The sequence below is a fragment of the Melozone crissalis genome, unplaced genomic scaffold (genome assembly GCF_028551555.1).
Source record: "Melozone crissalis strain CALT ecotype California unplaced genomic scaffold, PUWL_Pcris_2 ptg000005l_1, whole genome shotgun sequence".
Lineage (NCBI taxonomy): Eukaryota > Metazoa > Chordata > Aves > Passeriformes > Passerellidae > Melozone > Melozone crissalis.
The window spans coordinates 39,999,567-40,022,131 of NW_026535783.1; the positions used below are offsets into that span (position 1 = coordinate 39,999,567).

General features: G+C 36.6%; 1 protein-coding gene across 1 annotated transcript in view; it reads right to left on the minus strand.

Annotated features, from left to right (window-relative positions):
• FOCAD (focadhesin) overlaps nt 1–22,565 on the minus strand; it is a 90,342-nt gene that overhangs the window by 49,682 nt on the left and 18,095 nt on the right. The window contains exons 7-15 of the mRNA XM_054286399.1: nt 21,979–22,080; nt 19,040–19,244; nt 16,619–16,825; nt 16,096–16,183; nt 15,227–15,429; nt 10,760–11,017; nt 2,276–2,380; nt 1,774–1,875; nt 552–682 (exon numbers count right to left, since the gene is read on the minus strand). Of these exons, the coding sequence (XP_054142374.1) occupies nt 552–682; nt 1,774–1,875; nt 2,276–2,380; nt 10,760–11,017; nt 15,227–15,429; nt 16,096–16,183; nt 16,619–16,825; nt 19,040–19,244; nt 21,979–22,080 (1,401 nt within the window). The remainder of the gene's footprint in view (nt 1–551; nt 683–1,773; nt 1,876–2,275; nt 2,381–10,759; nt 11,018–15,226; nt 15,430–16,095; nt 16,184–16,618; nt 16,826–19,039; nt 19,245–21,978; nt 22,081–22,565) is intronic.

The following is a 22,565-nucleotide window of genomic DNA, read 5'->3' on the forward strand; positions in this document are numbered from 1 at the left end:
AACGCATTTAAAAATACTCTTTACAGGAACTCTAAATTATTATCAAGTACTGATATTCATGGATTGTTAGAGCTGGAAATGTTCAATGTAGTATCCAGTTAGACCTGCACAACAGTGTTCTGTGCTACTATACCTGAATAAAGACCAAAAATGTACATGTGACAAAATATGGTTTTCAGAAAAAAAATTCTATCTTTCTTTGAGTAGATCAAAAGAGACAATTATTTCTTTCTTCTGCTTGTCATTTATCCCTTTTTCTAATCTGGAAGTGTTATGCCTAAAGTGTCTACCTAGGACGAGTATAAGATGCATCTTCTGTTCCAGATAAAGATCATTTAATTTTAACAGTATTTTGTGTGCACTCTATTAGTCATAATAGAAAACCCCAAACTTAGTAGCTGCTCAGATTAGCAATGCCTGAGTCAGTACCTCAACTTGAGAAATATTACTCACAATTAAGGTAGCAGAATAAGAAAAAATAATGACGTAGCTTTTCTGAAAAACAACTCTTTCCCTTAAAAAGATATAAGATAGGTAACACTTGCACTTACCTTAGCCTACATATATCTCTTACACAAGCAGCTTTAGCAATCAGCTTTTCCCATTGAGCATCTTTGTCAACAGACACAGAGGACATATCAGACATTGCCAAGAACTTCTGCAGTTCTGGATAAATTCGATCCTAGAAAAGATTTCATTTCAAATGATTATCACACCTTTAAAAGCATGACCGGATTTTCAATTGGTAGCACTTCTAAAGGATTTCTGCATACCACTTTGATTTTTATTACTGCATACCATATTTTGCTTTTTTCCACTATTTGTCTCTAATGCTTCATTGAGATTGAACTGGCTTTTGTAGACCAGGTCTCTATTGCATCTTTAAAAAAACCAGAAGCAAAATATTGTGCTGATTTTGTCTGAGATAGAGTTAATTCTCTTTGCAATGGCTGGTATAGGGCTGTGTTTTGGATTTGTGTTGAACACAGTGGTGATAATATAGAGATGTTTTCGCTATTGTTGAGCAGGGCTTACACACAGCCAAGACATTTTCTGCTTTTCATGCTGAGAAGGAAGTTGGATGCTAGCGAGGCTGGGAGGAGACACAGACAGGATGGGTGACCCAAACTGATCAGAGGGATATTCCAGACCATATGACATCATGCTCAGGATATAAAGTGGAGAGAACAAGGAGGAAGTGGGAGATATTTGAATTGATGACATTTGTCTTCCCAAGCCACCATTACACATGATCTCTCTCCTGGAGACGGCTGAACACCTGTCTGCCCATGCAAAGCAGTGAATTCCTTGTTCCGTTTTGCTTGTTTGCACAGCTTCTGTTTTCCCTATTAATCTGTCTATCTCAACCAACAGTTTTCTTTCTTTCATCTTCTGATATTCCTCCCCAGTCTTACTGGTGGGTGGGTGTGTGAGTGAGTGGCTGTGTGGTACTTGGTTGCTGGCTAGGGTTAAACCACAACACAAAGACCTTATTCTTACTGCATGAAAAGCAGAAAGTCATCCTTCAAACAATTTTTTTTTCTAATCGCAGTTTGAGATGTCATGAAATGAAAAATAAAGTTCCATGAAAGACATACTATTTAAATATTCTACTAGAAGATCACTGTAGACACCATTAACACCATTTACTTCATAGTGCTGATAGCGACATACTAGTAGAAACAATGTTCCACAATTATTTTCTTCCTTGGTTAATAGTAATAAAGTTCTTCAACTGAACTTATTATAGTGACACTACAAGAAGTTTCTAACCTGTCTTTCCCATAATGATGTCATCAGCCGTGAGGCAATTGCTCTGAGCTTAGCTGTGCTCCCCAGCATGTGTATGGCACGTAGAATCTGAGCTACACAAACCTGAAAGAAATTTTTAACCAAGTGTTTTTGTTATTTTATATGTCAAGGACAAAGAGTAATGTACAAATCATTATTTTACAATCAAGTACAATCAGGAAAAAACATCTAAATGCAATATCAGAAATAAACTGAAAGCCATTTTCCAAAAACCTTTAGCAAATAACAAGTCCAAGAGCATCCTCTCATGACATATATAATGATCATATGGTGTAGACAGTAAAGTGTAATGTACGTTTAACTTTAAAACAATTATCATATCCCATCCAAAATACTACAAAGTCATACAAAAGCTTAAAAATCAGTTAAGCAAGATATACACTGCTCAGTCTAAATAGTTTTTATAAATTAATGACATTTTATTGATGCAGTTTTCATTTTACTAAAAATCTTTCATTCTGACCTTATGTACACCAAGTGTAGGTAAAGTATACAATATCTCCCTGTAAAGTGCAGGCTCCAAAGGTCTTCCCAATTTAAATATCAGAACAGGGATCAGATTTGGGACCTAAAATAGAACAAATTCAGGAAATAAATTGAAATTTGCCAAATTTGCCAACATGACACCTTAGAAAAGACAATGAACTTGTCCCAACATATTAGAAAATCGTAACTTTTATGCATTTTTTTCTGCCTGCATATATGAGAAACCCGTTACATAATACAATATAATTTATTGTATTCTTACTATATGGTACAAAACTTCCAGAGAGCTGCTGCAGAAGTTACAATAAAGGAGACTCCATTTCCTTTTAAATCAGATTTTCTGTATTTTCACACAAGCAGGTGCTACAGTTGTTTTCTTATGCATCTTCTTATCACTGTGTGATTAAATTTAATCTTAAATTACATCTACTCATGATGCCATTTTTTATGACTACTTAAAACACAAACATACAGAAACACACAAATATATATGCTATTTACATATTATATATATATATATACATATGAGTGGTTTATACAGATACTGGTTAAAAAGCAATGGAAAATTCTGCTACAACATTTGTTTCAACATGCATTTTTACATGAGCAGATGATAACATTTTTCACTGTAAAAAGATCTCTCTCAGTCCACAGGTAGAATAATAATTAATAATTCAAGTGCTCTGAGATTTTGCATACGTGGCTCTATTCTGGTTCCAAGTCAGAGACCAAAAAAAAAACCGTTTGTTCTACAAGTCATCATTATCTTTACAGTTCAGCAATGGTGAACTGGTGCTTCCACAGACTTAAATTATGTTCTGGAATCTGCATTTACCACCTAATGAATCAACTATAATGCATTAGTTTTTTCCATTTTCCAAATAGGATTTGACATTCTTAAATAGAATAAATCCCTTCATAAACAGAACAAACAAACAAAAAAATCCAGATTTTTGTGGAATTGACTAGTCTTCCTCTTTTTCTATTTCTCAAAATTGTTGTCTACCTTCTATAGAATCAATCATCACCCTATGACCTGCCTAGAAAAAGGACTGGATTTAAAAAAACTATTTCAAAGCACAATCAATTAAATGAGGCTGAGAATTTAGGGTGGTATTCATTCGAACAGATTTTCACACCCAAACTGAATGCATCTTCCCAGTCGCAACCTCCTTTCCTTTTCTTTCAAATTTTTGGATTTAAGAAAAGTTGAGTAGTTTTACAGCTTCTGTTGTGTCCTGATTTTGGCTAGGCTAAAACTAAATTCCTTCACAGTACCTTGTCAGCAATGATTTGACAACAGAATAGTGTTGAAAACACTGATGGCATTATATTCTTTAAAACAGGAAAGGTCATGAGGGAAGTAAGCTATACCACTTCTCCAGCATATGGCAGAATTGGTCTAGTCCCAGGTAAAATTCAGCAATAAGATTAAATGTTAATGTCTGCATTAACATTGAAACACAGAAAAGTGAAACCTGCACTCAAAAGATGATATTTAATTTGCTGCCCAACCTTTTCTTTGCACTCCCTAACTGTAATGATGTTTAAGCTAGTTTCTGCTGTTGTATTTCCCTGCTTTATTCATGCTAAAGAGACAACAGCACTGCCTGAGAGAAAATTACGTCTGTAAGTATACATGAAGAAAACTAAATAGTTCCTGATTAAAGAGAACTCAAAATAAGACTTGAGTGCCAAAGGCTCAACATTCTTCCAGCAAGAACCTGTTTTGGTTAAACCAAGCCTTAGGTAATGGGAAGGTTGTACAGAAACCAAACAATACAGGTAGACAAAAAGTTTCCTTGAATATAGGAGACCTGATGGAGGAAAGCAGATTTTATTTCTGGACATCTGTTGTACCTTGAGTGTCAATAAAAAAACATATCACCTGATTTACTGTTACCTAAATCATTGAATGATACAAGGTAAACTTCAGGGTGATAAGTAAGCAGTGGGCATTGGCTATCTTTGGGGTAGAGGTAAACATTAACCCTGCATCACCATGTTAAGTTTCAAAATTCTCAGGGAGGTCACACATGCTCCTCCATTGATTCACTGATACATAAGCTTTTCATACAACTGTTAACATGTTTAATAGGGAATGAATAAATGTCTTCTAATAAAATTATCCAAAAAGTGTCATATGCAGTGGACTAACTGGAAAGGTCTCAACTCAGAGGATAAGAGGATTTTGTCAATTCTTTAAATCATATCCATCCCTGATAAATGCTGTGCTGGGCAAATAGGCTGTATAAGACAGCAGTAGAGATGACATTATAATGATCAACATCCTTACCTAAGTTGCTTACTTCCTGTCTCTTGCCATATTACCCCTTCTTGCCAGAGGCAGGTTCTTGATGAACTCAGTTTCATCTTAAGCTAGTTCTCTAGTCAATAGACTACTTCATTAATTTTTCTCAGTTGTAGCTACACTGGACTACACATCAGCAGTGAAACCAAATGATACTAAAAAAATGACATTCATAGTCCTTAGTTATAATAGCATTCAAACCCTCTAAAGTCATTTTGCTTAAGCCCAGTCTTAAGCAGCTGGGTGGGGAATCTCATTTCATGTCTGTGTCTACATAATTACCTTGTTATGAAGTTTACTGTACAGTAAACATATATTAAATCAAAGTTCTACAATTGCTTTTACACTACCATCTAGTAAACAGACCCTAATTTCGATTTACAAAATTCTCCAGAAATGTTTATGCATGTGCTACTGTAAAGACAGTCAGAAATTTCTTGAGAAGTATTATCCTTTACAGTCTGTTTGTTTTGTCCCGTATATTTCAATAGTAAGATTAGGAAAAACACCAAAATGTTCTGGTACAGCAAAGCTGCTCCTCTCTCCATCTCCCTCATATAATGGACAAAACAATGCAGAGATTAATTTCAATATTAAATTTATGCTACATCTTCATCAAAGGCATCAAGCTCCACAAAGTTCATGAGACAATTCACTAGCTCCCTGTAGGCAGGAACCAGCTTCAGAACGGGAGCCATGCTGCCTGTCAACACTGGTACCAGAGGATGCAAAAGTTAGGTCAAGACTGCCATTAGGAATCTCAAGATGGGTTTTGACATCACATTTTTTGGTTTTAAAACTGATTTGCATCACAAAAATGATGCTGATATTTCTGAACAATTTTCCCTTTTAAAATAAAACTAAACATGTATGACAAAAGGATATTATACAATAAATACACCTTAGAAGCATTCTCTGCCGTTTGGTGGCATGACTTCTCTTTCCTGAGCTACGGGACAACTGCTCTTTTTCAAAAAGCACAAGCTAAGGGAGAATAGCAGGTTCCATCTCTGCGCTGAATTTGGTCAGATAACCATCAACCTAGTTGTCCAGTAGGCAAAACAGTGAAATGAGAAGATTTCTGAAAGCATACAGTATTTTGGCATTTCTTGCTTCAATGAACAAGACAAAACTACAGGGCAATTCAGGCAAATGAAGAAACAAGTTTTTCAGATAAATGCATAAATGTAGCTAAATTTCTTTTTATAAAACTATAAAATAAATTTATCTCACAAATGAGAAGCACTTTTTAGAAAACATAAGCTAGTTTTCAAAAGTTTCATGTACTCTAGCAGGATCCTAATCAATAAGTTACAATCATGAAGAGTCTGTCCACAAGCTCAGACTATGACATGATTCTTTCCCTACTGCTACTTTTAAAGTTTGCATAATGAATCTAACAAAAAAAGCATCAGGCACCACCTGAACAAGACAAATTTTGTTTAATATATCCTTCAACATGTTTTCTACATGAATAAAAATGTATTTTACATTTTTGGGTATTAATGCACTCCCAAACCCCAAAGAACAGAAAATAATGCATCTTCAGATGAACTTCTCAGAAGGTGCCATTTACCACTAAAATAGTTCATTTGAGCAGTTGAAAGACCATGAAGAATGTATGTCCTCTATAGACTCATAATCCTCAAATAACAGTAATAACTCTTGTGCTATATCCACCAGTGATCTCAGTCAGATTATTTAATTTCTTCTCCTTGCAGCACAGCAAGGGTTTCACAGAGTGAAATAACAATTTCTGCACAAGACAATTCATCCAATTAGAAAGACCAATTAAGTCCTCCATGTGTCTCTGCAGCATGTGCAGAGAATTTTACTTCAGAAAGCCTAACAACCCACATACTACTCTTCATTCCTCAGTCTTTAGAAAATTCTTCTGGGCTTTCTTCTATAGTGAAAGTCCAGAACTACTACTCCAAAATGTTTCAGTTAAAAAGTTAAAACCATTACCTTGCATCATAAAAAGGCTTTTACTCAGTGAGGAAAGAAGAGATACATGTAGGGAAACATTCTGTAGCCTCCCTTCATGGAGAGGATAATGGAAAAAAAAAAACTGAAACAAAAATAAAGCATAACCAGAACAATGTCTGCAAGAGCAATTATGATATAATAATTAAGCCTAGTGATGTTTTTTAACTGCTCCATCAGTTTAAATAATAGACTCCTTATAAAAACAACAATTCGGTGTGAAAAAGGGAGCTACTGTTGTGAACTCTGAAGAATTGGAATAAACATGAAAGCAATCACTCTTTCTGACTCCATTTTGTTTTGAAACACAATTCTTCAACTGGATTTTGCAAGGGAATCAACTGTGGCTTTTCAATTCAATATCCACAGCTACAACAATTGTGTCCCTTTGTGAACAACAGCAGCAGAATTCTGTGACTGTCTAGATCACTAAAAAAACCAAAAAACCAACAACAAAAATCCCCATCACACAATTCTTTTTATGCTATGACTTTCACCATGGCATCTCAGCATTTTTACATACTCTGCTGGAGTACAGGTGATTCAGTAGCTCCAAAGTAGACGCTTCTTAATTTTATCCTTTATTTGTTTAACTTCTGCAACATTAAGTGCTGAAGTAGTAGCTAGTAAACATTTAGCCCATGTTTACTTTGATTTGGACATGATTCAAAGTGTTCAGAATATACCTGTTACAAATATCTGGCTTTAAACTGAGTGTTTAAGTGCCCCTAACACCAAAGGAACAGATTCAAGTTAATATAGATGTGACTGTCTAAAAATAAGATTGGGCTTAACAAGCACTTTTTGTTTTCTTTTTTCCATTCCTGTCCTCTGACTTCTTCAGAACCTTCTAACTACTATGCTGCACACCACCTCCCACAGCATCCTTCAGAAAGTACCCTAAGGAAGGAACTGAAGACTCAAAATGTCTAACAAGTTTGTTATGATGAGTTTTTCACTTTCTTAACTTACATTCCAACCACTTACTTCCACCATATTTTATAAAGTATCATTTATTTCTGTGGAACTGAATAAAACACAGAACAAAATATAGCAATTTCTGAAGTATAATTTTGCCATCAGTATGTTAGTGTTAGTTGCCATCACACTGCTGACTGAGTTTATTAAAGTAATCAGTTATATGCTCCATGCAGGAACTTCAGCGCTCTCTCTCGCTGTACTGTTATTGCAAGAGAAAGATTAGACATGTCTACAGTAATTCTTCTGCTTTAGAGAGAGCAATGAACCTACAAGAAACAATGTGATAATCTTCCGGTGCAGTGCTACACTGTAATAATCTCTATGGAGCCATTAAGCAGACTCAGAACTAAAATAACTTGTCAGAGCCAAGACAGATGCCAGGTGATGCCAAGTTCAAATGAGCCAGACAGTAAGTTCAAGTTTCAAAGCATTAAAATCTTTTGGAGTAAAATACATCATTTAAAAGCTAGAAATGCATTAAATGTTGCTAACTGGAGATAATGGTGTCCTTGACTGCACTTAACTGAGGACTAGGAACAGAAACATCATCCCAAAGAAGCACACTATTTTTCCCATACCAAATTTTCAAATGCTATTCAGCAGAACATCTGCTATATTACCAGTTATACTGATTGCTTTATGCGATACTACTACAAAGATACCCAAGTAGCTTACATTTTTTGCAGAAAAGTATTTTCAAGCCCACAGTAATTTAAAAAACTAAAAGCTCTCCATCTACATGCCTTATCAGCTGACAAAATGTGAGCCAGTAAGAAAGTATCAACAAATCAGATTGAGTTCTGCATTTTTGCAATAGTTTCTAATTCACAAGGACTTCTGCTGATTGCTAAGGAAACAAAACATATTATGAAGTCTGAACTTCATCTTCTCATTGCCTTTGGACACAAGCCATACTTCCTAGTCCTTACACAAGTCCTTCCAGGGAGGACTTTTTCATGAAGGTCCTTAATTCTAAGGAATGTTTCTTAATTCTAAGGTACTCTGACCACAATAGTTAGCTCAACAGAATTTGTCCATTAATCTTACTTACTGTATTGGTGAACAAAATCTCTGGCTTAAAATAAGAATAAACAACGCAGAAAACCCTACTGACATAATGCTAAACATTAATAGCTTAAAGTTAAATCACTCTCCCTGTATCTGTTTAAAGCTTCTGTAATTCTGCTGACTAGCTCTTTGCTTTGTCTCTAAACCTGTTCATTTAAAGTCAATTAACTATTTTAGATCAATCCAATGAAATTCACAACAGTCATTCCCTACAGTCAAGGCTTCAGGCCATTCTGCGCAGGTCCCATATTACTTCAGTGGTATTTTTTCTGCAAGTTACTTATTTTCTTGTATGACTGTTAAACTGCATTTTGAGCAACTATATAAAATAGTTAATAAACAAAGCATTATTCCTCACTTTCCTATAATATGCCACTGATTCATCATCCCACTCAAAGACCCAATGCAACAAAACAGGTTAGATATAGTCCACAAAAACCGAAATCCACTGCCAGAGCATCTGGAGATAATTTATATACAGCTAGCTAGGCACAAGAAGAAACCTGCCTTACTGGCAGCAGCTTGGATCAGAAGACAAAGAAAGGCTCCCACAACAGGGTAGATGTACGTCATACCTACCTTTTTCCTAGAGAATAATTAATTTACAAGGACTGGGACCTGGATCCCTGGTCAAAACTATTTAGTGGACATGTCAAACTATTCGTAGTTGAGTTGAGGTGTACCACTTCTAATAATTTTGAAACCTGACTTACAGAAACATTTTCAAGAAAAAACTAAGTTGTTAAAGAAGAGATACCCAGGTGGTTCTACATAGGTTCAGCTTTGCTTTTACATAGAAGTTCAATTCATTTTGCTTACTCCTGACCTTTGAGCACAGTTAGGTGCTTTCTAAGTGAGAAACTGAAGTTTTAATAACTACTTTGAAAAAAATAAAGTAGGCCAACAAAGCATCTATTAAGTTTACTTGAGCTTAGTGTTCAGTGTCTTCCCTCAAAAAACTGTCTCAGTTACATAAGGAAATGTATTTGGAAGACTCATTTCTGAGTCCTGGCTTAGGATCACATTGTCATAGTCAGATCACACTTTTCATTACCTCTAAATTTTACATTCTTTCCCTTTCATTGATTAGCTCTTCACCCCTCCTCTCAACAAGAGGTCTAAATAGCTTGTAGGAGGTAAAAAGTGTTATTTTCTGGCAAAATCATTCTACTTCTAACCTGTCTGCTTCTTAAAGGATTTTGTTTTTCCTGGATATAACATTTTTATGCTACCAGATTTCCAACATGTACTTAAATAATACAGTCAAAATTGTAACTTTTTAAAGTTTTTGTGCTGTAGAACATGCAAACCCTTTGAATTTTTAAAACCCCAAAGAAAATAAAGCCTGTCTTTATGACATAAATTAAAGCTGAATCAACACTTCTCTCTTGCCTATTTTACAGATAAGTTATGGTTGTTGCTGTACAATGCCCTCTGCATTACGTTGCTGTTTCCATATAACCCCCTTCATCTTTCCAGATTATGGAGGTAAATTTAAGCATCGTGTATAATTCTAGCTTGAATTCAGTACTGAAGCAGACAAAGACTATGCACATATTTCTAAAAAGCAAGAATAAAGGTGTCACAAGGAACTTGGCAGTCTTCCAGTAACCATAAAAAACATAGAGAATAATTCATAAGGTGATCAGAAGTTAGAAATTATTGGTAGCCCCTTTTCAGCTTCCTCATGTTGTATTTTCATGCTTCCTGGATAATATCAACAAATAAGCCAGTCTTCTTCCTAAGTCTAAACAACCACAAAATACTCCAAAACAGAGACATAATACATATTGTGCTCTAAGTGACACACAAAGGAGAGCAAGCTGAGAGTATAGGTGTGCGCACATCTCTGCAGGATGAGGGGCAGTCTCCATCAGCAACTGCAGTGTTGAGATGCCAACAGCTGGTGAGACTGGGATCCAGAAGGCATGTTCTCAACACACCGGCCATCTATGCACTGTTGCTGGAGAGATCCACACTGTACCTACTGGGGATGCAGCCTTGCCACTTGCTGGGCCTAGCATCATGAAGCTGTGGCAGACTTGCTCCTCTCAGTCTGCAAAATCCAACCCAGCTCCTGAAAAAAATCCCAAACCACTAAAAAGAAATCTTTACCTGAGAACAATCAGCCTTGGCTATTTCTGTTGTAGCCTGGAGTACACTGTGAAGACTGTCTCCATTTTCTTGGATCAATAGATAAGCCAACAAAAGAAAAACATGGGCAGGTATTTGAGTGCTAAAAGGTAGTAGTGACTTCACTGAAGATAGCCACTTAGTAACTGCAGACTTCTCTTTCATGAGCTCCATGATCTTCCAGGTTGTATACAATGAACTGTAAGAGCTGGTTATGGGGCATAGGAGTTTGCAGGGCACCTGAGAACAAGTGAAACAAATCAAAGTGTCAAACAAATAAGATACCATGAAAGAACAATCGTAACATCCAAACCATTTATTATGGTCACAATGCAATAAATATAAATAATACACTGTGATAGATTTTTTCAAAATCTTTTATAGGAATTCCTTCATTATAGATGTTTCAATGGGTTAATAATTCCCTGCTCAGAAGTCCCCATTTTATCTGACTCCTATTCTTGATGGTAACTGCAGTGCTACTTGCCCACGAAAATAGGCATTGTCATTCTCAAGTATGTTAAAACTTACATTTCTAGCAATAAGAGGATAATCCCAGAATTTTAACTATCATCTATATTATTTTTAAAAACTGTCTTAACTCTTAATAGTACTTAATACCACAGGTTTAAGTTAACCTGACTCTACATTTTTTGTTTAAGAAGTGCTTTGCTTCTCAGAACAAAACACTCTACAGTTGTGTCACTGAAAACAGGGAAGTAAACTCTCAATCCAATTTGTTAGGTTAGAAAGCTGATATTACTTTAATGTCAGCTTATTCCTGGAGGCATAGGGAATCCTCCTCAAAGCATTCATGCTCAGTAACCTAACAGACTGGGTTATATTTCTGAAACAAATACATATACGTTCCATATTTGAATACATCTATACGTTAACTATTTCCATGGACTTGTTTGGACATGGTTCCTGATCTTCTGGTGAATCTTCTCTCCTTGAGAGCACGTCAAATATGTCATCAAGTCATTACGTATTTCTCTCATCATTCTTTGGTCTGACACACAACCCTTGTTCTCAAAGCTAATATATCAACTAGTAAATATTAATCACTAACACAAATAAAGAAGGAAGTATTAGCAGAACTTACTAATCACACTTACAGGTAGTTAAGACAGGGCCACACTAACTTCTGGCATTTGTACTAAGAAATGTAGGGTACAAAACTAGGCATTAACCAGGAATATAAGGATAATATACTATTGTGCTGAAGTTAAAAGGATTTTCCAACATTTTCCCCCACTCCTCCATAGATTTCTTCTAACAGAAATACAGCCTTTTCAGTAACAGCTGTATTCATGGTAGATACCCTTTAGCAGCAGCAAAGTTGTAAAATGCAAAGGAGGAATTAAGTTGGATCTTTATATAAGGGTATATACATTTTAAAGCTCCTGTAAAATAAAGTTCAAAATTTTTCATTAAACAGGAAAGCTTCATACAAGACATGACATCTCTTTCCCACTAATTATTTGCTTCCTTAGAAAATATCTTTACATTATCAAGAAAGTAGTTAGCCAGCAATAATCAGGTGAAGAACATTTATATAAAGATGAGGTGAAGAAACCATTGGAGAAGAGATCTCCAAATGAACATTGAAAGCAGAATTCAGCATACAAAAGGCATGTGTCCACTCAGCTTTAAATAACCAGGGGGAAAAAAAAAAAGACTCTGAGTGGTACAAGCTGTTCTAATTAAAAGTGCAGAATTTCATTTTAATCACACTGTTTGATTCAATGTAAATTTATTTTGGCTAATAGGAAAGTAGAATGTAGATAAATGGAAGGGAGCATTACTTCTTAAAAATGACATTAAAATTAGCTTATTCCATTACTTGCACATTACAACTATTGTATGTAAAAATCAGCAATCTGAAGTGCTATCTCTTCTGGCTGGAAAGATCACTTGGAGACAAAAATGTCTTCTGGGTACAGCTGTGATACTTCCATTATTTAAAAAGGTATTTAAACTTTATCCAAGGACATATAGAGGTCTAGTAAGAGTTCCAGGATACATAAGATGCACTGTTTAGTTGCCTGCTTGTAGAAGATAACATGCCTTGAAATCAAAAGCAGAACCCTATGAACGGTTTTCTGCTGCTTGGAGTTCTCTTTGAGAGGGTGTTGTTTGTTTGTGGGGCTTTTTTTGTGTTTGTGGTAGTGATGTTCTCTTTTTTTTAATATTTTTTAAGTGCCTGAGAAAAACTGCTAAAATTGGTAGAGCCTGAAATATTATATTGATATTTGCCATTCCACATTACATTCCCAAAAGGTTTCGCTATGTAATTGTACTCATTCTCTTCTCCCTTTATTGGGAGGTTATGATCACAATTTATTTTATTGCTGCACTCTAGTCAAGCTAGTTAAGTACAAAATTACAGTCTATCAACATAAATATATATATAGGGGGCTCTGTGTGTATATACATACACATACACACATATACATAAATAAAATCCCTCAATGGCAAAGCATACACGAAGGCCTAGCCCCATCCTAACTTTCAAAATCATGTCATGAAAGGTAGAAATATTCCCCACTACCATCAATGCAAAAGGAAAAAAAAAGCCATTAAAGGCTTAACTTCTGAGTGCTGTTTAAAAGCAAAAAAAAAGAAGCACGCCCCCAATGGAAAGGTGGTCAAATAGCCACTGGGGACTACAAGATCCTTGCAAGGATTTTCACAGCAGTATACATGAAGGTCAGGATTCAGCTGGAAATGGAATAAATCACAGCTATCAAAAAGAAGAAATGGCTGATCAGATACATAAGCAGTTAAGTAGAAGCCTGGGAAGACATAAGCCAATTACTAGACAGGACAGGAAAAAAGTTACTGATAATGCTGGTTTTCAATACTTCCTTTTCTTCTCATCAATGTGCTTTTCTGAGACTGGCAGCCTGTCCCAAGGGGGCCCCCCTAAGGATCAGTACCGGGCTCCAAGTTGTAACATCTCCATGAATGATCTGGATGATGGGACCAAAAGCACCCTCACCACGTTTGCTGTGTCACTAAACTGGGTGTTGAGGGGGACTCATGAGCAGGGAGAGTCACCTTACAGAGATATGAACAGGCTGGAAGATGGGGCCACAGGAACTGTGTAAAGTTCAACCAAGGAAGTGCAGAGTCCCGCACCTGGGAGCCCCAAACCGAAGAGCCTGGCCAGGCCGGGTCCCGTGAGCTGTGGGACAGCCTTGCCAAGAGGAGCCCAGGGCTCCCAGCGGGCAACACGCAGACACCAGGTCAGCAGTGACTGCTGCAGCTACTGAGGCAAAGTGGATCCTGAGATGCATCCATGGGGGCACTGCTCACAGAGAGGGATGTGACCATCCCACTTCACCAGTGCTTGTCAGACTGCACATGGAGCAGTGTGCCCAGTTCTGGCCCCCACAGTTCCAAAACAGATGTGGATGGACTGAAGATGGGTCAAAGGAGTGCCATGAGTCAGGTCTTTTCACCCTGCAGAAGTGAAGGCTCAAGGGGAGATGTTATTATTTTCCAGTACTTGAAGGGCAGTTACTAAGAGGACAGTAGCTCTCCTGTCCCAAAGAGCCACTTGGAGAATACAAAGGGCAATGGATACAAGATGCCTGGGAGAAGGTGAGGGACAACATTACAAGCAAGACATTTTTGATAGTGAAAACAATCATTCACTGGAAAAACCTCCCCAGGGACATGGTATAGTCCTCATCATAGCTCCCATCACTGGATGTTTTCAACATGTGATTGGATAGGATACTAGATAACCTCATCTGGGCTCCATTTCCTATGTAAGGATAGACTAGATGTCTTACACAGGGGTGTAAAGCAGTAAGGGAGCTTAGCTACCCCACTGCTAGACACATGTTGATCAAAGAGATTTGCTGTCACCTGTTCTTGGAACAGTGCAGATAAACAAATAGATGACAGAGAAGTGGGACATAAGTAAATAACTAAAACCCAAAAAATCCCAAGAGAACATGTAAAAAGATTCAGGTTAATGAGACAAAATTTGTTCATTGACACTTAGGTGCTATGTAACTCTCTTCAGCCAAGGCAGAAAGAATAGTACATAATAGCCACACACAGCAGTAAGGAAGAAGAGACGCAGAGAATAAACAAGTCTGAAAGAAACAGAGTAAATATAAGTAACCTTGGTTTCTGCTAAATCCAGTTACTTGCTTAGTAATAGAGGTGAATTCTTAAATCTATACGGTCTCTTAAAGTCAAAAAGTCTCATTTGCTAAATAAAACCAATATCCAGAAAAGAAACAAACTTTCACTTCACCACTGCTCTAGTTTTATGGACTATACATATTTTCAAACATTCCCATAGAATGTATCACGCAAAGAAATTCACACACGCAGAGTCTTTCCCAAGCAGCTAGGCTTTGTGCAGAAAAAATGTTAAATGCCTCCCCTACCTGCTCCCCAAAAAGGAAAGAAACTTTATCAATTTACCAATTCCTGTTTATCCTTCACACCTTTCTCCTTTAATATTCCCAACAGTTTGACAGCCAGCTGCTGCCTGGTAGTTCCAGAAACATCCCCTGATATGCAATCTCCAACTGTTGTAGAAGATAAGATCTGTAGCACAGGCATCACCAAAGTAAGGGCTGTGGTTGAGACATCCTGGGTTTCTGAGCACGAAAGGAGCTTAAAGGCTATTCAAGAGAAAATGAGGAAAAAAACAAAGGTCAAGGAGGAAAAAAAGCAAAGAAGATTGGTACCTTTAGGCATGACAGAGGCACTTCTAGGAAACACTCCATTTGAGCAAAGTAAAGGTCCTCAGATTTACTCTATGTGTATATAAAGAGTAAAGGATTTTTTTGCCATTTTTCATTTAGAGACACAAATATTTCTGTTGTTTATAGGAAAGTACCTGATGGCAGCAAAAAATACAGAAATTAAATGTAGCACAGACCTTTGTTTTTACTGGAATAACCACACTAATCAAAACTGCTAAGTCAAAAGCACAGCCAAACATTGCCATGATCGTCATGCCTGCTCTCAATACCTGTAATAAGAAACCACTCAGGATGCATGAGCATCAGCTAAGAATATCCTGTTGGCTCAAAAATGAAACCAATAAGCTCCAAGACAGCAGGGAGCTTAAAATACATTAACATCAATGGAATAAGTCAGTGTAGTAGGAAAAATTATTTTTACTGCCATTATTTTTAGATTCAGGAAAAATTCTGCTTATAAAGAAAGTCCAATTTCACCACCCAATCCAATTCCAGGGGAATGATGTGCTTATTTCATAAATATGAAGAAGCAAAGACACAGTTTTAAGAGTGTGGATTCCTCTTTCACAAGATGAGCTTTACCTAGACTCAAGACTGACTTTTGCTGACTTTCTGGAGTTTGCAGAAGTAGAAGTGCTAGGCCAACTATATACTGGTCCACTGGAAATACCTATGAGGAAAAAAGAAAAAAGTTCCAAGTCTTTTCTGTTTCTCAGTGACAGTAAACAGAACAAACAGGAAACTACCAAAACTTTGTAAGATTATCTTCATGAATCATGGTAAGTGCACATGCAGTGACAGAGCAATGAAGAATATAGCTGTGTAGAAATAGCATTTTAACTAAGTAATTAGACTATTCAGCTACTTTGTCCAAATTGTTGTAACTCACTTTAAACAAATTTTTGTACTAAAAGATTAATATATACAGAACTGATATATACAGAACCAGTTTTTACATTCTGAAAAAGGGAAAAAAAAGGAGAAACTTTTGAAATCAACACTGGTCACCGTCAGGTGAATGTCATGTATCAATGTCTCTGCTGACTTAAACATGACAATCTTTAAATTTAATAAACTATTTTACGTTTTTACCATATACTCTTACCTCTTTTAGGAGCTCAAAGTTGTCCTCTATTAGGGAGATCAAAGATGAGCATTCTCCTGTCACATTTAAACACACTTCACAGAAGCATAACAGCTGCAGACTAAGCTGCGATAACTGAACTTCCCAAAACGAAGGATAGCGTAGTAGGCTGAGGAACAGCTCTTGCAGGAAAAACAAGGCTTCTGTAACTTGCAGTAAGTCTTTAAGCTGCAGAAAAGTGGTTAAAACAAAAAAAAAGGCAAAACACATGATGATTTAGGTGCCCTTCCCTGTCTACGCAGAACTTAGAATTAGTTTTATTAGTTCTGCTATGTTTCTATTGCATAGTACCAAATCTTTGAAGAAACATCTTACAAACTAATGCCAGGAATCCCTTATTCAACTTCCCTGAATAACTTATGAACTGCTGTTTGATATTTTGAAGTAAAATGAGAAACATGTGAAAGAATTAAAATATTTCTTGGTAGCTGATGAGAAAAATCCCTTTTTACTCTAAAGCAACAGCAATTAACTCAGCTATTCGGGCTTCTACAACAGCACAAAAAAGTGAGTGGGGATTTCATTAAGCAAGTAAACATTCTTATAACAGAAACATCTGGCTCTACAATACTTCCTTTACAAAATAACCATGATTTTACCATTTGTCTCAAAAAAGAAAGGCAGTGGTGTCTCAATTCTAGAACACCACTCAATCTAACTACCACAAAAACTAAAAGCTGAAGTGTGATACCCAAAAGCAGTATCTCCATATCTAAATGCTCGCTAAAGAGGTTTCAAGAAGCAGATTGTCCCCAGAAAATCCCCATGTATTGGATGACAGTGTCTTCTGTTCTTGAAAACTCTACTTCCAGACAAATGCACTGTTCCAATCCAAACTCTGGAGCTAGCGTTAAGCATCACACCCTGATTTTTATTCCCTTTTTTTCTATAAATAATCTGCTCTAAGCAGAAATCTCACTGAATTGATCAGCAGAAAAGTCTACAAGTGAAGAGCTGTGCTTCTGACAGCTTAGTTGACATTGTCAGACAAAATGACAGGGAAACATTCAGCATCTGTATTACACAGACAATTAAATTAAGCTATGCTAAAATGAAAGTGTAAGAACAACCTGAGGTTCAGAGAAAGAAGAGGAAGGAATTGATAGATTACAAAACAGTCCATCAAACAGGTTTCCTGAAGGAAGTACCTTCCATTGTGGAAGTTGTATCTCAGGCAAGACAAAAAAGTTCAAGTATTAATACAAGTTCGAAAAAATTATTTCTGTTTTAAAAAAACAACTGATTTCTTGTTTTAAAAAAATAAATGCCAACATGTATGAAGGAAACAAAGACTCATAACTAATTTTGTAAGTTTTATTCAGTGCCATTTTTATGGCTAAATGTTTTCAAGCCTGAAGCTTGGTCATACATTTAAAACCCAATGTTATACTGAAGCTTGGGTAAAATTGAAACAAAATCAGAAATCTCTCTGAGACTAGAAAAGGTCAGCATGCGCCCATCATCACAAGGAATAGACCTGAACCAAGATAAACATGTATAATGGAAGCTATATGTCTTCCAAAAGATTGTGGAAAGTAGCTGTGACTACAAAGAAGACTTTTCTAGGAAAATGCCATAGCAGAAAAATGCTACTAAATATCCTTATAAGAAGCCTACTTAGCTTTATATTAGTCATATTAATGAACCCTCTCTCCACAGCAATAAGGACAAAGCACCTCACGTTTGGCTGAATACATCTATCTGAAGCTTTGTCCTAATATCAAAAGAAGAAGGAAAAGATAGGTACAAAATGCTTAACTGGTATCACGGTAAAGCATGAGGAAAAGCAGAGCTTTTAAGTTTAACCAACATCACAGGCCTGTAACCAAAGGGGATTGTGAGATTAAATCCCTAGCTCCTGTCATGTATCACTGGGCAACTTAAAAAAACATTCAAAACCTTCAGCACATTCCAGAACAACTAAATTTTCTGTTCAGACCCACTAATCACTCTGTTATAAAGAATGAGAAAGGAATATCTAGAAATACCTAGATCATGCTTCTCATATAGTTTGCTTAATTTTAATATTATCCACTTCAAGTTAAAACTATGTGGTTTTGACAAATATCTTGCCATTTAAAAAAATTTTCTCATTACTGTCTTTCTAAGTTTACTGTATGTTTACTGAGGCAACTAAACAGAAGTAATTATGGTAAACATGTTTCAATTCCTATCTTAGCAGGTGTATCAGATTTGAACAAAGCCTTATCTTCTACCAGAATGAGACAGTTTGTTAGATTTATATATTATCAACAAATTGCATCTACAGAAAATGGAAAAGAATGCTATATGTGCACACTTGAAAGACAACAATAATAATAATACTATTGCTATTTTTGGTAATTTCTGTTTGTAAAAGGTAGGGTCAGGCAACAGCTGTACCTGCAAGTGTGGAATCAAATCACACAGAAGTCGAAGAATCTCACATTCCAGCATGGAGGGTGCTTCTTTGTGCTTTGGCCCATGAGGTTGCACTAAGATCTTAAGTAAACCCATTCGCAGTTCAGCATATTCCCGTAACTGGGATGGTTCACAATAGAGGTATCTCAGAAATGAAGCCATTATGCCAACACATGAACCCTCTGCCCTGCAGTTCAAAAAATAAGTTTGTCAAGAATGCTTTCTACTGAAAGTGTAACTACAAGGAAAGCCAAGGAATGTGACATTACCTGCAAAAATTCACAAGACCCAGTTAACAGAACGGTGTTGAGAAGGACATTACTAAATCTCACAAAAAAACTTGGACTTACCATAACTAAGTACTATCATGACACCCAATACCATAACCATACCTCAAAATGCAATTTTTTAAAAGACTCAATATGAACCTGCAGGTTACAACATTGCTAATTTTTTTTCTCCTCATCAATTCAAGAAAGTGACTTTCCTTGCTGAATGTCATAACAGACTAATGTGCCATTCTGAGAAATATCTTTTTAAAACACATAAAACATAATTTCAGTAAAAAGGAGTCATCCTTTACTTATCAGTTTTTGCAGAATGGTCTTAATACAATTAAGTGAAACAGGAACTGTTTTGATCAACATGGCTTCCCAGTAAAATATTATCACAGAACATGGCTTGACCATGTTAGGAATACAAGCTGTCCTTGACATTACTAAAACAATCACATGAAGATGATGGTCAATACAGTAACAAATATAGAATCATAGAATTGTTTAGGCTCAAGTCCAATCAGCAGTGTCATGCCCACTGCTAAACCATGTCAAGTGCCACATTTACAGGTCTTTTTGAATACTTCCAGTGGTGGTGACTCTACCACTTCCCTGAGCAGACTGCTACATAACAAGCCCATGATGAAATTTTTCCTAATAGCCAATCTAAACCTCCCTTGATGCAACTTGAGCCTATTTACTCTTATCCTGTCACTTGTTACTTGGGAGAACAGGATGACCCCCACCTGGCTCCTCCTTTCAGGCAGAGAACAATAGCATCACCCCTCAGTCTCCTTTCCTCTGTGCTAAACACCCCCAGCTGCTCCTCATCAGATATGTGCTCAGACCCTTCACCAGCTCCATTGCCCTACTCTGGACTTGCTCCAGCACCTCCATGTCCTTCTTGTCATGAGGGGCCCAGAATGGACAAAGGGTTTGATCTGTAGCCTCACCAGTGCCAAGTACATTTCCTAGTCCTGTACCTGCTGGCCACACTATTTCTGATGCAAGCCAGGATGCCATTGGCCTTCTTGGCCACATGGGCACATGCTGGCTCATGTTCACATGCTGTCAACTAGCACCCTCAGGTCCTTTTCCTTTGTGCAGTTTTCCAGCCACTCTTCCCTCAGCTCTTTCCTCCATGGAATTGTTGTGACCACAGTGCAGGACCCAACATTTGGGGTTGAACCTCATACCAGTGGCCTCAACCCAATAAATCCAGTCTCTCCAAATCCCTCTGCAGAGCATTCCTACCATCCAGTACATCAACAGCAAATCAAAACTCTGTTTTAAACAAGCTTGTACAGTTTTGCATCAAGACTCAGTCTTGATGCAAAACTGTAGAAAAAATTCAGTAATAGGTCACATTAACATAGCTTGTTTACACCACACTTAGGGACACTGTTTAGTGGGGGACTTGATAGCATTAGGTTAACGGCTCAACTCCATGTTCTGACGGGTATTTCCAAACCTAAATTATTCTGTGATTCCACATTCTCAGTGTAGCACTTTACCTACAGAAATCTTGAACAAAGAGCACCAAAAAGAACATCTATATTTTCCTTTTCACTAAGAAAAACTCCTATTTTAATTCAAAAGAAGCCACTCAGCAAAAAATCTACAGTTCACTCCATTGATACATCTGAGGGGACTTCAGTGGAGTCCCAGATTTAGCAGCTGAGTGAAAGAATTAACAACATTTGAAAAAGACCGTGATCAATTAAATTGAGCAAAACATACTTTTGCTTGAAAGTCTTACTACTGATCATGTAGTCTAAGCCCACCAGAAATTTAAGAGATTAATTAACTTGTTTCTTCACAAAGAGCAAGAGAACAGAGAAGCCAATTTCTCTGCTCTATTACTCTGTTATTAGTCTTTCAGAAAACAGGAAATAAGGGATATTTTTATCTGTAAAGCATACATATAGGTGTAAAATCATATAAAAGAGTACTCTTTGAGAATGCCACAGATTCATTGTCTTACACTGAAGTTTTACTGGACAAACTCCTTAGTGGTAAGCATGAAGAACAGGCTGAGATTGTTGGCTGTGGAGCATTTGGTCATTTTAATGATGCTTGATAATAAGGTTGTTCCATAGACTTTTTTTCTGTATTTTTAAATCAGAAGGATACATTGTTTTTCAAGACCTCATCCCTTCTGGTGATTTAATCGTCTTTACTTTTCCTTCATCATCCCATCATTTTGTATAGATGAGTTACAGTTGTATTCACTTTTTACGACTAAGCAGTCAAAATTTTTACAAAATTTTGACTGTTGATAAGCCAAATTGCTGATTTTTTAAAAAAAATCCAAATACACTACCAGTTTTACACTAATTATTCTATACCCATTCAAAATTTATCAACATATTTGATAAAAAGCTATGAAATTGATTTTAGTTGATTATACCAGTATTTAATTAATTATTATTATTTATACTATCTTAAATTGTGAGTTATAAATAGCTATACATTGTATACATAAAATTATAAATATATACATTGTAAATGTATAATTACATTTTACAAGTATCTTTCACAAAATACAGAATTCTTACAGCTTGTTTGCCTTCAACATAACAGTTACAGTGATACGATTCAGCTGTCCACATTTGCTAGGCTTTTTAAATTTTTTCATTCACTTACCTTTCTGGACACTGATGGAAAAATGCAGTTATCTGCTGTAGTAGAACTGGCCAGCAATCAGGTCTGTTTTCCAGGACAGTGATTAATGGATTAGGAGTGCTCCTGAAAGACAAGAAATCACATTTATATCTATAACACAGAAGGAAGTATGCAAAACAACAAACTTATAAGCGTGGCTGTCGAAATAGCCAATTTAACCTCTTCCTTTTACCAACACCCTTTAAGAACTTTGTTAAGATCACTACACTATCAAAAGAAAATATTTTCTCAAAACTCCTGAAAGGAGATTAAAATTTCCTCCAAGTGGAGGAAAACCTGGGAAGGTGGGAAGCCTGAAGTACATAACCTGCTCTGTCAGAAACAAAACCAAAGTCATTTAACTAGAGTAACTTACTACCCAGAGTTCTGGATGCCCCATCCCTACACATCAAGGACAGGCTGGATGAGCCTTTGAGCAACATGGTCTAGTGGAAGGTGCCTCTGTCTGGGACTGGGGTGCTGCAACTAGGTGATCTTTAGGGACCCTTCCAACTCAAACCATTCTATGCCGTAAGTTGAAAGGCAAACAGAGAAAGGCAGCATAAATT